The sequence below is a fragment of the Pan paniscus genome, chromosome 2, assembly GCF_029289425.2.
Source record: "Pan paniscus chromosome 2, NHGRI_mPanPan1-v2.0_pri, whole genome shotgun sequence".
Classification (NCBI taxonomy): domain Eukaryota; kingdom Metazoa; phylum Chordata; class Mammalia; order Primates; family Hominidae; genus Pan; species Pan paniscus.
The window spans coordinates 149,708,465-149,727,238 of NC_085926.1; the positions used below are offsets into that span (position 1 = coordinate 149,708,465).

Consider the following 18,774-nt stretch of genomic DNA (forward strand, 5'->3'; position numbering starts at 1 on the left):
CTCAAAAGTTACAAACTCAATCTTCCCACACATACTGCAGAACACAAGGTTATCTTAGGAACACTTACCCCAGACTCAGAACTCAGCCAACCAGCATCCCTATGCATAAAGCGTGAACTTTCCAAAGGAGTGCCCCTAGGCACCCTCTCCCCTAGCTTATGCAACTGTACCCTAACACTCACTCCCCCGACAGGCATCCAAACAATAACAGAAAAAAACCCCACACAAACTCTCAAAATCTCCAACCCCTGTCAGACCCAAGTCACAGGAGAAACATCAGGATTCTGCAATAACTGACACAGGCCCTGCATAGAAATCGCAGGGTGGAGCACTTGCCTAAACCCCGTCCCCACTTCCCAATGCATGGAAATCCAACTGCCTAACACACCCTCAAACAAACTACTTATTGACACAAAACGCTTCTTATGGACTCAGCCTGGGTGACACAGGAAGATTCTGTATCTATATATATATATATATATATATATATATATATATATATATATACACACACATATATATGTATATATATGTGTGTGTATATATATAATTTGTTTTTTCCATGATAAGCTATTTTAAAACAAAGATTCTGAATTCTGTATGTTTTCTATGGATAATTTTGTTAGAGTTAAAGAATTTGTTCCCGAGTTATTACTCAATACATGCTGTTTATTGGAATACAGATAACAGCATGATCATTGACAAACTTTGCCCTAGTTTCCTATTACTCATTAAACCTTGAAGTTGCACTTAACATGACTGTATCTGGATAACAGATAAAATTTTGACCTTATTATGCCAACCCTTAAACTAAGTGAGCAACTCTGTTTTCAAAGCTTTTGGGTGGAGCTGAAGCACACTGCTTATTAAAGTACACTATTCAGGCATATCATGTAAGTTTACTTTCTGTGTTTCTAGAGACCAAGAAGTGGGACGTACACCATGGGAAGAAAATCGCTGTACCTTCTGATTGTGGGGATCCTCATAGCATATTATATTTATACGCCTCTCCCAGATAACGTTGAGGAGCCATGGAGAATGATGTGGATAAACGCACATCTGAAAACTATACAAAATTTGGTAAGTTTGGAATTTTATGAATTCAGATGTGCATACACCACCATTTGACCTAGAGAATTAAGTTTTTCAAGATTCTATTCTTTTGATTTATTGACTTATTCATCTTTTAAAATAACTGCTGTGGCCTTTGACAATGTATTACTTAGAAATGTTTGTTTTCTGTCTTATGTATTGGAATCATGTTAAAAAAATATCAAGAACAGCAAGCAAGGAGTCATTTGAATAGGTTTTGCTAAAAAGTACTTTGTTTAGGTAGCTTTAATGTCACGATAGTGGCTCTCCTTTGAAATTCTTATCTTAGGTATGGTTTGTTCCTTAAATTTTATACTCAAATTAGAGATCATCTGATTATGCAGCACTGTGTTAGTTACAGATTTTTATGCACTTATCTTTGGGATTCAGAATATAGACTAAGGACACGTAAATAAGTTCTCAAGAGAAGATTCAATGGGCAGGCTGGTTGGCACATGCCTAGGGTTAACCACAAGAGGGCACAATATGCACAAATGAGAGGGGGAGGGAGACCTGGGTGTCCTGGCAACTGGGCAGCTTGGATGCTGGCAAATTAAAAAGGTGTAGCTCTCTCTGGATCCTTGAGGATATTTTACTATTACTTCTTTGGTTATTTTATTATCTTCATTAAAACAAATCTCTTTTCAGAGATTAAACCAGATGAATGTTGTAACTCCTGGATTAATCTTTTATTTTGCATTTATTCAACAATTCAACTGTCTCAAATCCAGAACTTAAACCAGATGAATGTTGTAACTCCTGGATTAATCTTTTATTTTGCATTTATTCAACAATTCAACTGTCTCAAATCCTATTAGGCAAACAAGTAGTCTGTCCCCACACAGTTGACATTCTAGTGGTGGAGAAAAAAATAAATTAGAATTAAATGAATAAATGATTTTAGTTCATGAGAAGTACCTTTAAGGAGGTAAGATGGAAGAAAAGAGAGTAATTTGGGCAGAAGGCAAGAGTGGGCTACTGTATGCATGGTGAGAAAAAGCCATTCTGAAGAGGAAACAGCTACTTAGGGACCAGAAGAATGAAAAGAAACCAATCATTCTAAGTGCTAAGAAAAATGTTTTCCAGCAGAGACATCAACAAGTACAAACACCCCAGCTACAGAATATTGACAAGTCCAAGAAATCATATGAAACATTTGGGTTTAATGGGGAAATTGTTGCAATTAGTTTGGAGAGGTTAGAAGCCATATCATACAGTGCTTTGTGGGCACTGGTAGTAAGTTTTGATTTAATTCTGTATGTGATGCAGAGCTATTAAAGAGCTTTAAGAAAGGGACACATTTTTTTCCCTCATATTTGCTGTCTGTGCTACAATATGTGAGAGGTCTTTGATTTTTTTCTTGGAGTCTTTATATTAATTTTTATTTATTTAAGCAATTATATATATATTCTTCTCTGGGAGCCTTTTAATTAATTCATTCATTCATTTACTTACATTCTGTCCACAATTTATGAAAGTAATGTATTTTCAGAGCTCTCAGTAGATATACCTTTTAAAAGTTGTTTTAATGCCCTTTCTTCTTCCTGAATTATCTGCTTGTTTGTTTGCTTGCTTTTTTGTGATCGTTTATGCTCCTGGTTTGTCCCTTTTTTCCTGATTAGTTTTGCTGGCTTCTCTGAAATGTCTGGCAATCTTTGAGTGTTCATACCCTTTATTAAAGGATTACGTTATGAACATTACATCAAGAATCAAACTACTGGACTGAGAATCCTAGTAAATATCATTTACTAGTTGTGTAGGCATGGACGACATATTTAACCTTCCTGGGCTCACTTTCCTCATATCTGACATGGATAAGAAAATGTTATCTTCCTCCCATATAAGCAAGTTGTTACTATTACTGAGATGACTACAATAGAGTGCTCAGAACACTGACTCATTCTACAGTGAAAGGATGTGCTGCAGGCAGGCAAGCTGCCCTCCCTTTTTCTCCCACTCATTCCTTCCCTCCCAACCCTGACTCCCAGCTCCCATGTGCAACCAGCTCCATAGCCACGCCTCACTGCACCTCCCTATTTCTAAACTAAACCAGTTCCTCGACCTGCCAGGGTTTTTCCTTTTCTTATTTGGTTAGCAAAAGACTTAGGAAAAGGTATTTATTTCAAGCCTCAGACAAAATTGCTTTTCCAGTTTCTACTCCCAAGTAGCTTTTTGTAATCACCTGCTGTTCGCTCCCAAAGTACTTTGTACAGAGCTCTGTAATAGTATTTACATTGTTTTGTAACCATTTATTTGTCTTTCACACTTAACTCTGAGATTCTTGAGAAGAGCATTTGTCTGGTTCATCTCTGAAACCGTAAAGCTTGGTAGAGAGCCTGACACATTTTAGTGACATAGGAACTAAATTAGTAGCAGGGGTCAAAATAAAACTTCATCTTTGCCCTCTGAAAGTTGCTGAAAGTCAACTGACAGGTCTGGTTAATAGAAGAAAAAGGCATATACATTTTTAGCATACATAATAGACTTACAAAATATAAAATCTCAAAGAAATGGCCAGATGGTTGACACTTTTTTTTTTACTATCTTGAGGTTACAGAAAGAATGGTGGCTTGGCCAAAAAATGATATGGTGGCAAGACAGGTTATGGGAAGGAAAGAAGGGGAGACATGGTTAGCAAAAGTGGTCTTGTTATATAGATGGATCCTCACAGGTAGCAGCCCTCAGAGAGAACAGATGGTAAAAATTTCTTTCAGACTTTTAAAGGTGTCAGATTCTCAGTTGATTTTTCCTAGATCTGGACAAATGAAGGCTCTCAGAAGCCATCAATGCAGATTTTCTCTACAGATGCAAATCACCTCCACAAAAGAAAAGCTTTCCAGCTAATCTTGTATTTCCAGCCCTTCTGAAAAGCCACCTTGCATTATGTCAAGGAGATATATTTTGGGATGAAATATTTTTATTTCCTTCACAGTATATTCCCTCTTTTTTAAGAACCACCCTAGGCATAACCTTTGCATTTCTGGTTTCTTTTAAAAGGACCAAGCAGGATTCATGCATGAAAATTTAGTTCATTCCATTTGAGTTTATTAAGGGTTAATGTCTACCTATAAGTCCATAGATCTCTTTGCCATTTGATACTTGAATTTCAGGATGTTTGTGAATTTCATTTTTAGGCTACATTTGTGGAGCTCCTGGGACTTCACCATTTTATGGATTCCTTTAAGGTTGTCGGGAGCTTTGATGAAGTCCCACCAACCTCAGATGAAAACGTCACTGTGACTGAGACAAAATTCAACAACATTCTTGTTCGGGTATATGTGCCAAAGAGAAAGTCTGAAGCACTAAGAAGGGGGTTGTTTTACATCCATGGTGGAGGCTGGTGCGTGGGAAGTGCTGGTAAGTGAATGCTTTGAAAAATCTCTGTCACTGAGGTAGTTCGCAAACATTTTACTAAGTCTTCAGTAGGTACACATGCCCTTCGGCATGGACATTACTGCCTCTTTTATCTTCTCGTGCTTTGTTCTGGCAAAGTTTTACTTTTCCCTGAAGCTTTATATCACTCTTTTCCACATATGCATTTCCTCATCAACCCAGGTAGAGGTGAGAAGAAACTTTTTTTTTCTATTTATCGCAATTACTCTAAGAAAGCCTTGTTATTTCTATCATTCTCCACTTGATATTACAGAACCATTTAATGTTTTCATCCATGTACTCATATTTACTATATGTCTGGTAATATTTTTATATCTTTGAATATATTTTTGAGTAGACAAAATTTCCTCACGCCTGTAATCCCAGCACTTTGGGAGGCCAAGGAGGGTGGATAACTTGAGGTCAGGAGTTTGAGACCAGCCTGGCCAACATGGTGAAACCCTGTGTCTACTAAAAAAATACAAAAATTAGCCGGGTGTGGTGGCGGGCACACATTATCCCAGCTACTCGGGAGGCTGAGGCAGGATAATCGCTTGAACCCAGGAGGCGGAGGTCGCAGTGAGCCAAGATTGCACCGTTGCACTCCAGCCTGGGCAACAGAGCAAGACTCTGCCTCAAAAAAAAAAAAAGAAAAAATCCTGTCTTCCTGTCTTCTTGGATCTTACATTCTAATGGAGACAATCTTTAATTGATAAATAAGTAAATAATACAGTGTGTTTTAAAGTGATAAATGTAGGAAATAATAGGCCAGAATGTTAGAAGAAAAACCTTAGACAAATTAAATTTAACAGAGTTTAATTGAGCAAAGAACTACTTGTGGATCAGGCACCCTCCTGAACCAGAATAGGTTCAGAAAGTCACCAGCGCTGCCTCCTGGTCGAAGAAGAGTTATAGGTAGAAAAAAGAAAGTGACATTCAGAAAACAGAAGTGAGGCACAGAAATAGGCGGATTGGTTACAGCTCAGCGTTTGCCTTATTTGAAACTGGTTCCACAAGTTGGTTACCTTTGGCTGAAACTCAGTGATTGGGACAAGAGTAGGTTACACATCCAATTAAGTTACAACTCACTGTGTATCAAGAAACCTTTAAAATATGGAAAGAGGCAGCTTTAGGCTAAACTTAGTTTATTTGGCAAGAGTAATCAAGATTGGGTGTGAAGGTTGTATATTTCTTGATGTATAGAATTACAGCAGAAAGAGAAAAACATTTAGAAGTGGAAGCACTGGGATAAAAGTCCCAATTATGTGAGAAAATCACCTAACCCACCCGAGTCCTAGGGCTCTTGAGATTCATCTGTTTACCTCCAATGAATACAGTATAGATAACTGGAGGAGTGAAGATTGGACTGGGCCTACTAAGTTAAGAACTCTGAACTCTAGAGAGGAAGAATAAATTAGTCCTGAAAAGAAAATGTTACAGACTTGAAATTAAGCAAATTTGTCCATTGATGTGGGAAGTTAGAGGAGAAAAAGACAGAAGATTAAAAAAATAGAGAGATCTGAATGAGTGACTCATTTCTGACAGGATGACTGGGAGGGTGAGAACAGATTTCTGGGGAATGCAAACAAAATTGTTGGGTGAAGGAATAAGCAGACATCAAAGCACTGAGGTGGTCAAAAATGTCAGAAAATGAAAAGAAAGCCGAAGAAGGTGAGAACCTCAAGAAAGAGGAAATAATAGAAGTCCTGCATAGTGTAGAGATGTCAAGTAAGTAGGATGGAAGTATGTCTCTTGGATGTTGAACTTTCTATGTTAATATTGTTGAGGAGAGACTTGCTGACATGATGGGATATTCACAGAGAAACACATTACAGCAAGCAAAAAGTGAGAGGGAAGAAAATAAAATGGTTAGAATAATTGCTGGCCTTAAAAGGACTTAGTTGTGAAATAAATAAGCAAGAAAATTATAGATTGAAATGAGAGTTAAGTAGGAGCATTTTCTTTTATTTTTGTGCAGGAGAAATATAAACAAGTTGGTAGACTGAAATAAATGAAGGCAATAAGTAGAAATATGTTAGCCAAGTAATGGGCTGGGAGTGTTGACTGATAGATACACATCCCAGAGGAAATGAAAGGCAAGAAGATTTAGAGCACTAGTAAAATAATTGGATATAGACAGGAAGGTTGGAAATGGAAAAAAAAGAGCATTACGTCTTCCTCTTAGACAAGAGAAAAAGAGGCAAAGAGAGGCCTCAGCTAGATACATTCTTAAAGTAGTAGTACAGATGCAAGCAGTAAGTTCCAGTGTTTGTTTAAGGGGACCTAGTTCTATTCCACTTATATTCAGGTGCCTTTTCTATTGTCCCATGCAGACTTAGGTGATCCTTCTATATTGCAACAATTCTGTCTATATCTCCTTGGCTCACATATCTGACAACGTATTGATCAAGTTAGCGACTTGTCTTTTTATCTTTGTATACCCATCATCTAAAACAGAGCCAAATCAGTACCTCCTTCCAGTACACACAGTTGGGTTAATCTAGAGAATGCGTCTGACACAGAAGGATCAATGGCAAAATGTGCAGGACAAAAGATAAAAGGGAGGAAGTGCATTAGGAGGTTCACTGGGAAACTTGAATTCCACTGAGTCATGAATGGATGGCTTCTTATAAATACAGTGTTAAATTTGTCTCTCGTATTTTAAGGTAAAATAGAACTGCCAGAACGTGAAAGAAGTGCAGCAGGATTTTTGTGAAGGAAACAGCCTTGTCTTCATTTGTCTGTTTTACTAATATGTTGCTTTTATCCTTTTATTTCAGCTCTAAGTGATTATGACTTGCTGTCAAGATGGACAGCAGACAGACTTGATGCTGTTGTCGTATCAACCAAGTAAGAGCTGTGCTGTTTGGTTTCCTGGCCAGATGTCTGACATGCCAAGATTTTCTCAGCTTTCTTTTTTTGTGTGTGTGTGTGTGATGGAGTCTCACCCTGTCACCCAGGCTGGAGTGCAGTGGCAGGATCTCGGCTCCCTGCAACCTCCTCCTCCCGGGTTCAAGTGATTCTCATACCTCAGCCTCCCGAGTAGCTGGGATTACAGGCACGAGTCACCACGCCCGGCTAATTTTTTTATTTTCGGTAGAGATGGGGTTTCACCATGTTGGTCAGGCGTGTCTTAAACTCCTGACCTCAGGTGATCCACCCTCCTTGGCTTCCCAAAGTGCTGGGATTACAGGCGTGAGCCACCGCGCTCAGCCGATTCTCTCAGCTTTCTCAGCCAATGCATGATTATGCCAAAAATAAATGTTTCTCAGATGACACTAAGTAGGCAATTGCAAGTGAGTGCTAGGCCTAACCTGATTAGAGTTGAGAAAAAAAAATCTGTATATGTGTGTACACGTGTTATTTCGGCAAAAAGAAACAGCAAAAAGTAAAAAATTTTTTCACGTAAATTCAAACTGTATCATTTATGGATATAATTACCTGGACGGTATTTCCTTTCAACCCTTAATTCCCAGTCTTTAAAAATGAGTGCCCTGGAGTCACAGGATCATCTATAAAAGTGCGTCATAAATAATTTCCATCTCAGATGGTCACTGTGAAGAGTAAGTGATAACATCCTTGAAACAGAGTCCAGCGTATATAGCACTTGGTGAGCCTAAAATGTAGGCTATATAATTTTAAATATTTAAAATATAGCCTATAGTTTAGGCTCAACAAGTGTTATACACTGCGCTAAGTATATTAAAAAGTATTATCAAATTAAACAAAATAGATGAGTTCATATAAAATTATGTTAGATAAATAATCCACTTATGGAAAGAGCACTTAGGGACAGTAAAATTAGGGGTGGATTGCTGGGTAGACTCATGCCAGAGCAGTATATATTTAAATTGAAATGAACAGTTAAAAAAATAACATACTCATCACCATTTGTCAAGTTAAATCATTATTATAAAGTTGGGACATAATCTTGATCAATATTTGGTTGTATGTGATCACTCATAAATATAGTGGCTAGAATAATATTTTGTAAAATGCAATTAGAAAATCCAAGCTTATGCTGTTTTGCATTCCAACTTTATACTTAAAGAGAATTTTCTTAAACATGGCAAGTCAAATTACAGTATAAGACCGACATCTGTGTTTAATTCATTGCAATGACTAATAAATCACTAGTATATGAAAGATAAAATATACTTTAAAATATTTATGCAAATATATGCCTTGCCTTCAAATATTCTCATTTTATTTATATTAAAGATGAAGAACTCCAGTATTCAAAGATAGATAATTTTGGTTATATTTAAATTAAAATGGCCAATAAGCATCTTTCATGTACTTGAAAGATAAAATATACTTTAAAATATTTATGCAAATATATGCCTTGCCTTCAAATATTCTCATTTTATTTATATTAAAGATGAAGAACTCCAATATTCAAAGATAGATAATTTTGGTTATATTTAAATTAAAATGACCAATAAGCACATGAAAAGATGCTCAATATCATTAGTCATTAGAGAAATGCAAATCAAAACCACAATGAAATACCACTTCACACCCACTAGGATGAGTATAATATATATATTTAAAAAGATAATAACAAGCGTTAGTGGGGACATGGAAAAATCAGAATCCTCTATACTGCTGGTGGGAATAAACACTTCGGCAGCTCCTTAAAAGTTCAAACAGAGTTACCATATTGACCCAGTATTTCCATTTCTAGGTGTATACACAAGAGAAATGAAAACATACCCATATAAAAACTTGTATGTTCGCAGAAGCAGTATTCATAAACCTTAAAAGTGGAAGCAACCCAATGTTCATTAACTGATAAATGGATGAATAAAATGTGGTATATCTATACAATTGAATATTTGAAATTCAATTGAATATTTAAATAAAATGTGGCATATCTATACACATATTCAGTTGTGTAAATATACCACATTTTATTCATCCATTTATCAGTTAATTATTCATTTGTTAATAAAAGGACCGCTACAGTATGGACAAATTTTGAAAATATTATGCTAGATGAAACAAGCCAGTCATAAATGGAAAGTTTTGTGATTCCATTTATATAAAATGTCCAAAATAGGGCAAATGCATAGAGATAGAATGTAGATTAATGGTTGCCTATGATTGGGTTTGGTGGATGGGGAGAAATGAGAAGTGACTACTAATGGGTATAGGATTTCCTTTTGGCATGAGGAAAATCTTCCAAAATTGATTGTGGCAATGGTTGCACAACTCTGAATATATTGAAAATCACTGAATTGCATACTTATAATGTGTTAATTTTATGGGTTATGAATATCTCGGTAAAATGGTTATATTAAAAATTAAGAGCATACTTTTAATGTGTTAATTTTATAGGTTATGAATATCTCAGTAAAACGGTTATATTAAAAATTCAGGCCGGGTGCAGTGGCTCATGCCTGTAATCCCAGCACTTTGGGAGGCCGAGGCAGGTGGATCATGAGATCAGGAGTTTGAGACCAGCCTGGCCAACGTGGTGAAACTCCATCTCTACTAAAAATACAAAAATTAGCTGGGTGTGGTGGTGGGCACCTGTAATCCCAGCTACGCGGGAGGCTGAGGCAGGAGAATTGCTTGAACCTGGGAGTGGGAGGTTGCGGTGAGCCGAGATCGTGCCACTGGACTCCAGCCTGGGCAACAGAACTAGACTCTGTCCCCCCCACAAAAAAAAATTAAGAAATTATGTTCATCAAAAGACATTAATAGAAGTCTTAAAGTTTGTGTGTGTATATATATGTGGGTATAGACATATGTATACTATAAAAGTTTTTAAATACATATATACTTTTTCAAATCCAAAATATAAAAACACCTACCAATTAATAGAAGTATAGGTGAAAGACTCAGAAAGACAATTTACAGAAAAGGATATCGAAATCATCAAACAATATATGAAAATGTACTGTATACATCAGGAAAATACAAATTAAGACTATTATAAGATACCTGTACATACTCGATATTATAGATAAAATGAGAAAGACATAAGATACCAAGTGTTGGTAAGGTTTTGAATCAACAGCACTTCCATAAGCTCTAGTTTGAGAATAACTTGGTAAACTACTTAGCAAAACTCTTTGACATTATTAAGTAAAGCTAAGCATATATGCATACCTCTGTTATTAGCAATAGCACAGGTATATATCAACAGGAACACAGCCATAGGGCCCCAAAAAACATGTACTAGAATATTCATAGCAGCACTGTTTGTGCCCAAGACTGCAAGCAGCCTAAATCCCCATAACATTTTTTTACTTGGAAAAATATTTATTTAGTATTTATTGTTTGTTTAATTATTTATAAGAACATTTAATATGTGATCTACTCTCTTAGTGAATTTTTAAATTTGCATTATTTTTGACTGTAGGTACAATGTTGTACAGCAGATCTGTAGAGCTTATTCAACTTGTTTGACTGAAACTTTGTGCCAGCTGATCAGTAACTCCCCATTTCCTCCTCCCCACAGCCCTTGCAACCATCTTTTCACTCTGATTCTATGAATTTGACTATTTTAGACACCTTATATAAGTGGAAACATACAGTATTTGTTCTTCCATGAGTGGCTTATTTCACTTAGCCCATCAACATGTTAATGGGTAAATGATTTGTGGTATATTCAAACAATAGAGTACTATACAGGAAGACAGAAGCAATGTGAATGAGGCTCAAAAACATAATGTTGAACAATTGAAACCAGATACACAGGAGTATATGCTATATGATTTTATTTATTTAAAGGCCAAAACTAGGCAAAATTAATTTATGCTGTTATGTCAAATTAGTGGATACGTCAGGAATTAAAGAGAGTAAACAAAAGGTTTCTGGGATGCGGGCAATGTTATATTTCATGATCTGAGTGCTGGTTATATGGCTGTGTTTAGTTTGAAAATTAAAGAAATTATATACTTATGTGCACCTCCAGCATGTATTAGGTTGGTGCAAAAGTTATTGCGGTTTTGTCATTACTTTTGCACCAATAATATATTACAGTCTAATCAAAACAAAAAAATGTGTAAACTATGTTTTCTCTCTACAGCTACAGATTAGCACCTAAGTATCATTTCCCAATTCAATTTGAAGATGTATATAATGCCTTAAGGTGGTTCTTACGTAAAAAAGTTCTTGCAAAATATGGTGTGAACCCTGAGAGAATCGGTATTTCTGGAGATAGTGCAGGAGGGAATTTAGCTGCAGCAGTGACTCAACAGGTATGTTCATAATTTCTATGCTTTTTAAAAATAGCGTTTCTACGCTGTTTTAAAAACATATTTATAAACATTTAATGCATGTATTAAAATATGAATGCAAATAGAGATATTAATTTTTTGAAACTATTAAAGAGAATATTGAGAAGAAATGACTAAAACATTATAAGATCAATCTCTGCTTCTGTCATAGATTTTTTTTCTTTCTTAAGGGAATGTTAATTCTTTGGATAAATCATTCATTTAAAATTATAGCCTGCATGTGGTAGCTCAGAACTGCAATCCCGGCGCTCTGGGAGGCCAAGGCAAAGGGATCGCTTGAGACCAGGAGTTTGATAGCAGCTTGGGAAACACAGTGAGACCCTGTCTCTACAAAAAAAAAAAAAAGAAAAAAGAAAAATTAGCCTGGCATAATAGTGTAAGTTTGTAGTCCTAGCTACCTGGGAGGCTGAGGAGGCTGAGGCAGAAGGATCTCTTAAGCCCAGGAGTTCAAGGTTACAGTAAGGTGTAATCGTGCCACTGTACTCCAGCCTGGGTGACAGAATAAGGCCCTGTCTCTTAAAAGCATAAAAAATAAAATAATATGTGTCAGTAAAATATTATATTAAGTAGGTGAATGAGATTGTAATTGTGAGACTAATGACCCTATTACGCTATTAGAGGTTCAGACCAATTCATATAATCTTCGATGGTGTATTCCTTTATTACCATAATAATCATCCTATTTTAAGAAAATTATCAACACATTCAAAGATTCCCATGCTACTTACAAAGAAGAAATATGAAGAATTCAAAAGATTTTTGTATGTAGATGTAAAATCAGATCTTTTTATCTGTCATTTAATAATGGCAATATAATAATAATAATAATAACAAATGGCATTTTTGTCCCAGATTATATGTAGAATACATTTTGTTTTTATGATGAAGGAGAAACACTGCTATTGATTGTTTAAACATCTAAACTCTTTTCTCATGTAGTAGTCACAAAGGAACTATTTTCCCATGGAGTAGCAGTCAGGAGAAGAAGCTACCTAAGACCTTCTCTCTAATGTTAATTCTTTGGATAAATCATTCATTTAAAATTATAGGCTGCATCTGGTAGCTCAGAACTGCAATCCCAGCACTCTGGGATTATGTAGAAGTTAAGTAGAACATATGTAGAAGGTTAGATTTTATTAGTTGACTTTAGTTACAAACGAGGGTTCTAAAGCAATTTTAAAACGTTGCTGTTATTTGTTTTGTTAATTATATTTATTTATAATTTTTCACACTAAAAGCATTTTGACTGCTAGAATCTGTTGGACAATATTCTCAAAAGTAAAGAATCATAGTTGCACTTTGTTTCAACCACAATATAGAACAAGTATTTGAAACTTCACAGATAGATTTCTAATCATTATTATGGATTTCATAATGTAGCAGCAAAAGCATTAGACTGGACATCAGGAAACTTGGAGATGCAGTAATTTCTAGATTTGATATTGGCTTAATCTCCCTAAATAAACATTCATTTCCTCACCTGTAAGAAAAATGAACTCTTTCAACTTTAAAGAGTTGTTTGAGAGTCATATGAATAAATTTATATAAAAATACCTGGCAACTTGTAACAATCTTTACAAATAGGCTCCACAATGGTCTATTTTGATAATTATAGTTAAAATGTAGATAAATACCACAATTTGCAAAATATTTGGGGTTACATCTAATAATATCTGTACTTTTATTTAGAAGTTCTATACATCTTTTATAGTATATTACACACTTCGAAAACACAAAATTATTTTTTAACCTATATGTTTTCACAATTTAAAACATATTTTGTAATATTTCATTCTTATAAGTCTCCTTTTTTCCTCCCTGGTATTGGTATATCCCTCTTTACAGACCACTGATTATTACAAATATTAGCACAACAGACTTGATATAAAAGATGATGTTAATAGACCATTTCACACAGAAGGCTTGCCCAAATCTCCTAAAGTAACATGTCGCTTTAGCATCAAAGCCATGTCAGAAACCTCTATTAAGTGATCCTTCTTCTTCATGGCAAAGCTTATTGATATACTGGTATATTTTAATAATATTTTTTTTGAGACAGTGTCTCACTCTGTCTCCCAGGCTGGAGTGCAGTGGTGTTTTCTCAGCTCACTGCAACCTCCACCTCATGGGTTCAAGCAATTCTTGTGTCTCAGCCTCCTGAGTAGCTTCAATGACAGGTGTGCGTTACCATACCTGGCTAATTTTTGTATTTTTAGTCAAGACGGGTTTTTGCTATGTTAGCCAGCTGGTCTCGAACTCCTGACCTCAAGCAATCCACACTTCAGCCTTGCAAAGTTCTGGGGTTACAGGAATGAGCCACCATACCAGGCCTATTTTAATAAACTCTTACATGAACAGAAGATAATATTTATGCAATTCTTCTGGTTATCATTCCTAGCAGAAAGGAGATTAACTTTCTAATGATCACTTAGATCTTTTTGCATTATCCATAAAGCATATATGACAGATGATTTTCCTTAAGTTGAAAATATTGATGAACATCTAGTTCTAGAAACCCATTTTGAATGTTAGAAAGTTTGCTGTGGTGGTATGTTTCATTTATTACTTAAGTCTTTTTGAGATCATGAATAGATAGATAGATAAAAACAAGATAGATAGACAGATAGATAATCTTATTAGGGATATTTTATTGTTTTAAATGAAAATGATTTGTGCAAATCATCTTGCTTCTCAGCTCCTTGATGACCCAGATGTCAAGATCAAACTCAAGATCCAGTCTTTAATTTATCCTGCCCTTCAGCCTCTTGATGTAGATTTACCATCATATCAAGAAAATTCAAATTTTCTATTTCTATCCAAATCACTCATGGTCAGATTCTGGAGTGAATATTTTACCACTGATAGATCACTTGAAAAAGCCATGCTTTCCAGACAACATGTACCTGTGGAATCAAGTCATCTCTTCAAATTTGTTAATTGGAGTTCCCTGCTCCCTGAGAGGTTTATAAAAGGACATGTTTATAACAATCCAAATTATGGCAGTTCTGAGCTGGCTAAAAAATATCCAGGGTTCCTAGATGTGAGGGCAGCCCCTTTGTTGGCTGATGACAACAAATTACGTGGCTTACCCCTGACCTATGTCATCACCTGTCAATATGATCTCTTAAGAGATGATGGACTCATGTATGTCACCCGACTTCGCAACGCTGGGGTTCAGGTGACTCATAACCATGTTGAGGATGGATTCCATGGAGCATTTTCATTTCTGGGACTTAAAATTAGTCACAGACTTATAAATCAGTATATTGAGTGGCTAAAGGAAAATCTATAGTAAAACATGTAGCTATAACATATTTTAAAAATAAAGTAAATCTCAAAACCTCAGAAAATTTGCATTAGAAATTGGTCTTTCTTAGAATGGTCTAGTTAAGTTCCACATGTAGCATAATTCTTAAATAGGCAGTTTTCTGTTTTTTTTTCTGACTGTGGGATTTCATTTCAATTTTCTACATTGTCTATCTGCTTTTTCTGAGATTTTCCTTCTTACGCTATTAATCTTATTTTAAAAAATATTACATTCTTGTATACTTTATTTTTGTGAGTTGGCTACTATTTATGATGCAGGAGAATAAATGTGAGCAAATATTGCCCATCTGAGTAATGTCAAGATTCTATTCAATGTTCATTTATAACGTGAAACATGCCTAATCACAGATATGAATTAAGTGCCAATTCTTTTCAAAAGCAGTTGCCTCAGTGAAATGTCAATTCATTACCACTGTAAATTTCTTTATGAAACACTTTTAGAATTCAGGTACCAAGTGTTAAACTAACCAATGCTAAAAAAAAAAAAAAAAAAAAAAAAAAATCACTGTGGTACTTTGGGGAATTAGCTGCTTTTTATTTGAGGAAAGGTAGAGAAAGTGAACTTTAGTAAAGACAGAAGAAATATTTGGGATGAACACTGACCTAACAGCCAAAGACTACAGATGTGGACGTCACTGACCAATGATAGAAAAATCAGAGAAAATTTTAATCTCTGAAAAGCCCATCCCAATATTGCAGGGAGAAAAATAAATAAAATGGAATATCTTTAAGGCTGGGCAGAATTACTTGTATTAATTATGAACTATGTAGTGTATTCTAATACATCTAAGGCAGTCTTCAGATGGCGCAGAAGCTCCACACCGTTATCAGGGACTAAAGCTTTTTCTATCTTTGTACTCACTGATATGGTTTGACTGTGTCCCCACCCAAATCTCATCTTGAATTGTAACTCCCACAATTCCCACGTGTCATGGGAGGAACCCAGTGGGAGGTAATTGAATCATGGGGGTGACTCTTTCCCATGCTGTTCTCATGATAGTGAATAAGTCTCACAAGAGCTAACAGTTTTAAAAATGAGAGTTTCCCTGCACAAGCTCTCTGTCTCTTTGCCTGCCGCTATCTCTGCAAGACATAACTTGCTCCTCCTTGCCTTCCACCATGATTGTGAGGCCTCCCTAGCCATGTGGAATGTGTAAGTCCATTAAACCCCTTTTGCTTCCCAGTCTCAGGTATGTCTTTATCAGCAGCATGAAAACAGACTAATATACTCACCATCCTCAGTGTCTGTTTGTGTGTGCATACTTATAATTGTATTTTTGAGTACCATCTAAATATTATATCTAGGCAGAGAAGGGATATGGCAGAAGAGCTGTATTTCAGGTAATTTTATTTTATCAGGAAAACAGTAGTAATCTCAGAAGATCCAACAAACAGACTTCTTATATTTCATTTTCTAGGACAGTGTCACAAGGAATTTTGCAAAATAGAATTTTAGTAGTTGGGCAAATTGTACATTCTTATTTTAAGAAATAAGGCAATACCCTAGCCAGAGCAATCAGACAAGAGGAAGAAATAAAGGGCATCCAAATCAGTAAAGAGGAAGTCAAACTGTCACAGTTTGCCAGTGATATGATTATATGATTATATACCTAGAAAACCCTAAAGACTCATCAGATCATAGATCTGATCAATGAATTCAGTAAAGTTTCAGAATACAAAATAAAAGTACACAAATCAGTAGCTCTGCTATACACCAACAGTGACCAAGCTGAGAATCAAATCAAGAACTCAACCCCTTTTACAACAGTTGCAAAAAAATAAAATTAAATGAGATACTTAGGAATATATCTAACCAAGTAGGTGAAAGATCTCTACAAGGAAAACTACAAAACACTACTGAAAGAAATCATAGATGACACAAACAAATGGAAATACATCCCATTCTCATGGATAGGTAGAATCAGTATTGTGAAAATGACCATACTGCCAAAAGCAATCTATAAATTCAATGCAATTCCCATCAAAATACCATCATTATTCTTCACAGAACTAGAAAAAAAATTCTAAAATTCATGTGGAGCTGAAAAAGAGCCCACATAGCCAAAGCAAGACTAAGCAGAACACAAACAAACAAACAAAAAACAAATCTGGAGGCATCACATAACCTGACTTCAAACTATACTACAAGGCTATAGTTACCAAAACAGCATGGTACTGGTATAAAAACAGGCATGTAGACCAATGGAACAGAATAGAGAACCGGAAATAAAGCCAAATACTTACAGCCAACAAAGCAAACAAAAACATAAAGTGGGGAAAGGACAACCTATTCAACAAATGATGCTGGGATAATTGGCAAGCCACATGGAGAAGAATGAAACTGGATCCTTATCTCTCATCTTACACAAAAATCAACTCAAGATGAATCAAAGACTTAAATCTAAGACCTGAAACCATAAAAATTCTAGAAGATAATGTTGGAAAAAACCTCTTCTACCTATTGGCTTAGGCAAAGTGTTCATGATGAAGAACCCAAAAGCCGATGCAACAAAAACAAAAATAAATAGGTGGGACTTAATTAAGCTAACACACTTCTGCACAGCACAGCAAATGAAATAATCAGCAGAGTTAACAGACAACTCACAGAGTGGGAGAAAATCCTTGCAAATTATGCATCCAGCAAAGGACTAATATCCAGAATCCACAAAGAACTCAAACAAATCAGCAAGAAAAAAATAATCCAATCAAAAAATGGGCTAAGGACATGAATAGACAATTTTCAATAGAAGATATACAAATGTCCAAGAAACATGAAAAAATGCTCAGCATCACTAATTATCAGAGAATGCGAATCAAACCACAGTGCAATACCACCTTACTCCTGCAGGAAGGCCATAATTTAAAAATCAAAAAATAATAGATGTTGGCATGGATGTGGACAAAAGTGTAAAAGAAAACACTTTTACACTGCTGGTGGAAATGTAAAGTAATACAACCACTATGGAAAACAGTACGGAACTTTCTTAAAGAACTAAAAGTAGAACTACCATTTGATCCAGTAATCCTGCTACTGGGTATCTTCCCAAAGGGAAAAGAAGTCATTATATGAAAAAGACACTTGCACACGCATGTTTATAGCAGCACAATTTGCAATTGCAAAAATATGCAATCAGCCTAAATGCCCATTAACCAACAAGTGGACAAAGAAAATGTTATATATATATATACACATATATATATATATATACACACACACACACACACACCATGGAATACTACCCAGCCATAAAAAGAAATGAAATAATGGAATTTTCAGAAACCTGGATGGGTTTGGGGACCATCACTGTAAGTGAAATAACTCAGGAGTGGAAAACAAAATATCGTATGTTCTCACTTATAAGTCAGAGCTGAGCCATGAGGATACAAAGGCCTAAGAATGATATAATGAACACAGGGAACTTGGGGGGAAAGTTGAGAGGGCGGTGAGGGATAAAATACTACACATTGGGACAGTGCACACTGCTCAGGTGATGAGTGCAACAAAATCTCAGAAATTACCACTAAAGAACTTATCCATCTAACCAAATACCACCTGTTGCCCCAAAACTTTTAAAATAATGAAAAATGAAAAAAAAACGTCCAGGGGATAAAAGTTGGAAAAAGATGAAAGCACTTATCTGTAAAACAGGCAAAAAATAAAGAAAGAAAAGAAAAGAAAAGGAAAGGAAAGAAAGCAATAATATAGGCAACTAGTAGAATATGCCACACATAT

General features: G+C 35.6%; 1 protein-coding gene across 1 annotated transcript; it reads left to right on the top strand.

The window, feature by feature from the left end:
- Positions 1-942: 942 nt before the first annotated feature.
- Positions 943-16,360, top strand: AADAC (arylacetamide deacetylase). The gene is made up of 5 exons (XM_055110874.2): positions 943-1,080; positions 4,227-4,449; positions 7,245-7,314; positions 11,504-11,675; positions 14,410-16,360. The coding sequence occupies exons 1-5, from the start codon at positions 943-945 to the stop codon at positions 15,004-15,006; spliced, it is 1,200 nt and encodes a 399-aa protein (XP_054966849.2). The 3' UTR covers positions 15,007-16,360.
- The last annotated feature ends 2,414 nt before the right edge of the window (positions 16,361-18,774 follow it).